The sequence below is a fragment of the Cryptomeria japonica genome, unplaced genomic scaffold (genome assembly GCF_030272615.1).
Source record: "Cryptomeria japonica unplaced genomic scaffold, Sugi_1.0 HiC_scaffold_370, whole genome shotgun sequence".
NCBI lineage: Eukaryota > Viridiplantae > Streptophyta > Pinopsida > Cupressales > Cupressaceae > Cryptomeria > Cryptomeria japonica.
Window position 1 is genome coordinate 26,484 of NW_026729191.1, and position 3,689 is coordinate 30,172.

Genomic DNA, 3,689 nt, shown 5'->3' on the forward strand with positions numbered 1-3,689 from the left:
ATAAAATGTAATTTTCTAATTGTACTTCATTTTTCTCATTATTGATGAATTTGGGGAGATCTCAAATATTAATTTAAAAATAAAATGTAGTTATTGTGAGAAGGATGACACAAAAAAAAATTGTTTTTGACAATCAATATATTTTTTAAAACGTCAAATGAAAGGCATTTGAATTACCAAACCGTCATAAAAAATTGATATGATAGGTAAGGGTGACCATCAAATTCCAGGCCTGCTGTCTACCCGACCCCTACTATGCACCTGCATGCAATTATATGTCTATGTAAAATGTATTATATGCATAGGATGTGTAACATGTATTGTATGCATAGGATCCTACAATGCACGGCATGCAGTTATATGTATATTCAACATGTATTGTATACATAAGATGTGTAACATGTATTGTATGCATAAGATATCGGTGCATCGTAGGAGCTGGATAAACATTGCCCACACGAACATCTCATTACATCAGGAGGGCAACATCCAAGACAATCGTTTTGACTAGGCTTTCCAAATTATGAAATACACCTATTTTATATTGCACACAGCTAAGCCAGCCGTATGCAATGCGAGAAACACGCTCTTCTTCTTGCTAGAATTCCGCGTGGAGCGAAACTCGAGTACCATAAAATATAAATACAAAGCGCGCTCCAAATCATCCACTTCAACAATTCTCTGTGAAATTTCTCGCTACTTTCCATTGTTACCTGACCCTGTCTATATATAAATCTCATTTGAATTTCCTTATCACCATTCAACATTTCCATACCTCCATCACTATTACAACTACTACGTTTTCTACTCTTGTCCTGATATTCCAATGGATCTGTTACCATGTTTCCTCCTGGTAAGCCTTGTACTCTCCTCCTCCCACCTTGTTTCTGCAAATTTTTATAACGACTTTGACATCACATGGGGAAATGATCGTGCTAAGATACTCGACAATGGCCAACGCTTGCAGCTCACTCTCGATCAGTCCTCAGGTATATCATCTCATTTGCTTGCTAAGATATTCATCTCTTTTTCTTACTCCATATATATGATTTTAACAGTATGCCAATTCCTGAACCCCTCCTCTGCTGTACTAAAACAGGCTCAGGTTTCCAATCTAAGAATGAATATCTCTTTGGAAAAATCGATATGCAAATCAAGTTGGTGGCTGGTAACTCGGCCGACAGTGTCACTGCTTACTATGTGAGTTTCTCTCTTACTCTTCCATACATATTTCTATTGTAGTCCCCAAATCAGTAGTGGGCAGCAGCAGGGAATTGAGTATTTATTGTCTATGAGTACGGTGTGATAAAATGTTCATGGTCTGGTGCAGCTGTCCTCACAAGGGGATAAACACGACGAAATAGACTTCGAGTTCCTGGGAAATCTATCTAGAGATCCCTATGTTATGCACACCAATGTTTTCTCACAAGGCAAAGGCAACCGTGAGCAGCAATTCTACCTCTGGTTCGACCCCACGGCAGACTTCCACACTTACTCCCTGCTCTGGAATCCCCAACAAATTATGTAAGTTAATATTGTCCCTGCAACTTCAAATCAGCTACTGAATGTCCTCTTTTGACTTGCCCTCCAGTTTTAACATCATTATTGTAGTTTAATGTGTATTTCTGATTCCCTGCAGGTTTTCTGTGGATGGAACTCCGGTGAGAGTGTTCAAGAACAGCGAGGATTTGGGCGTTGCATATCCGAAGAATCAAGCGATGAGAATATATTCAAGCCTGTGGAACGCAGATGATTGGGCAACCAGAGGCGGTGCAGTGAAGATCGACTGGACCAAATCCCCTTTTGTTGCCTCCTATGGAAATTTCAAAGCAGAGTCATGCTCCGCCTCTTCTGATTGCTCTCTGAATTCATGGTACGCTGCAGAGGCGTTGGAGGAGAGCGAGCAGGAGAAACTTGAATGGGTGCGGAAGAACTACATGATTTATGATTACTGTTCGGACAGTAAAAGGTTTCCACAGGGCTTTCCTGCTGAATGCACTCGCCAGGCATCCAACTGATTTCAAAGAAGCAACCTACGTAAATTCTTTTATTCCTCCATTTTTTGTACCGATTTACAAGCCCAAGAGGCTATACTTTAAACGATTGCGATCCCACCCAGTTAATTATATATTTTAGAAAGACATTACATCCAACTGTTAGCATTTAAGGAGCTTCAATTTCTTCCGACTGAGGACCGCCACCTGTGAAATTCTCTAATACCAAAATTAATACATAATAATTCAATAATCAAACTAGCAAAATTAAATGGGATGCAAAAATTATGCTAGACAAGACCAATCTCTTAATACACACAATTTGCTTGAATATAACTAGCGGTTGCACCTGGGTAAGGTGCAATGTGTACGGCCGAAAGGAGTTTATATCAAGTCTATGTTGTTAAGATAGATCTCTCCTAACTAAGGTATTGATGGATTTGGAATTCAATGCTAATTCCAATACCTTACCTTCTGCCATACTTTGTAAAGAATCCTCAAAGTCAAAGTTTTTGTATTTCAGCTAGATTAATGTTTGAGTTTAGAAAATAAAGATAAATTGTAAGGGTCATTTTGAGTCAGAACCAAGGGGCCTACAAATATCAAAGCTAAATCCTTTTTATTCAATTCATGTGGTCACTTTCTTGAGCTTTTACCTTTAGTAGAATTGTAGAATTATTGGTTTCATGGAAAATAATTAATACTCTGCAGTTTCTTTTTTCTTTTTTCTTAAGGAAGCGTTTTTGTTTGAATGCAAGCTTGTAATATTGACTTTATATATTTTAAAGAAAAAATAGCAATAGCATTGGCTTTCTTTATTAGAATACTCTTAATATAATTAACAACCACACAGTGGTAATTCAGAGAAAAGCATATGGCTAGAAATTAAAAGTTTCTAAATAGAATAGCTTGAGAAGAAATGATAAAAAACCAAATCCCAAAATCTTTTATAGGTTTCATAGTTAAGGAATGTAAAGATATTCAAACACATCTTTTGGTGGAGACTTGTAACCAAATATATCAAGATGTTTATTGAAAGTGAAAACAATAAGAATGTCCAAATCTAATGAGTATGGTTCTTTGAGAGTACATATTAATCTATTAGACAAGGGTGACAAGCTAGACAAAATATAAGTTGCACAACAAAATTTTTGGTGAAAGTACTCTATTGGCTAGGCCCTAGGATATATATTATTGAGGAAAAAAATTCATTCATTTTAAAGAAAATATATCAAATCCTGGACAAGATTATGGCATCTACTTGAATCAATAAATCACGTGACACTGTATTAATGCATAAAATAGAGCACTATTGTTTTGCTCTATTTTCTCAATGCAATATGACTCAAAATAAGGGCATCTTGTAATGTACCTAAGCAACTTACACAAGTGCAAGGCCTCCATTCCATTATAAACATGGCATCTTAACTTACAGAACCAAAAGAACATTGTCGACAAAGGAGACTATTCTAATGGTTAATATATCGCTAGAAACCCATATTTCTTTAGTTGAATGAAAGGTGAGTCAACAAGTATGCCTGAGCCATGCATTTGTATGTGGCCCACTTAAAACTAAAGTGTGTTCCATTTTGTCTTCAATTTAACTCTTGCAAATTGAATCGTAATTGTTTTGAATATTGTATCATCTACCTTAATATTTATTAAACTCGGAAATTGTGTTACAATAGATGCATT

General features: G+C 36.3%; 1 protein-coding gene across 1 annotated transcript; it reads left to right on the forward strand.

Annotated features, from left to right (window-relative positions):
• Window positions 1-771: 771 nt before the first annotated feature.
• LOC131057086 (xyloglucan endotransglucosylase protein 1) lies at window positions 772-2,046 on the forward strand. Its single transcript, XM_057991275.2, has 4 exons — window positions 772-989; window positions 1,100-1,200; window positions 1,331-1,524; window positions 1,640-2,046. The coding sequence occupies exons 1-4, from the start codon at window positions 827-829 to the stop codon at window positions 2,016-2,018; spliced, it is 837 nt and encodes a 278-aa protein (XP_057847258.1). The 5' UTR covers window positions 772-826; the 3' UTR covers window positions 2,019-2,046.
• The last annotated feature ends 1,643 nt before the right edge of the window (window positions 2,047-3,689 follow it).

Excerpts from the sequence above, each read along its gene's own strand:
- LOC131057086 (XM_057991275.2), top strand. The coding sequence starts at position 827 with ATGGATCTGTTACCATGTTTCCTCCTGGTAAGCCTTGTACTCTCCTCC. Across the intron at positions 990-1,099 it reads CACTCTCGATCAGTCCTCAG|GCTCAGGTTTCCAATCTAAG; the intron begins GTATATCATCTC and ends GTACTAAAACAG. Across the intron at positions 1,201-1,330 it reads ACAGTGTCACTGCTTACTAT|CTGTCCTCACAAGGGGATAA; the intron begins GTGAGTTTCTCT and ends GGTCTGGTGCAG.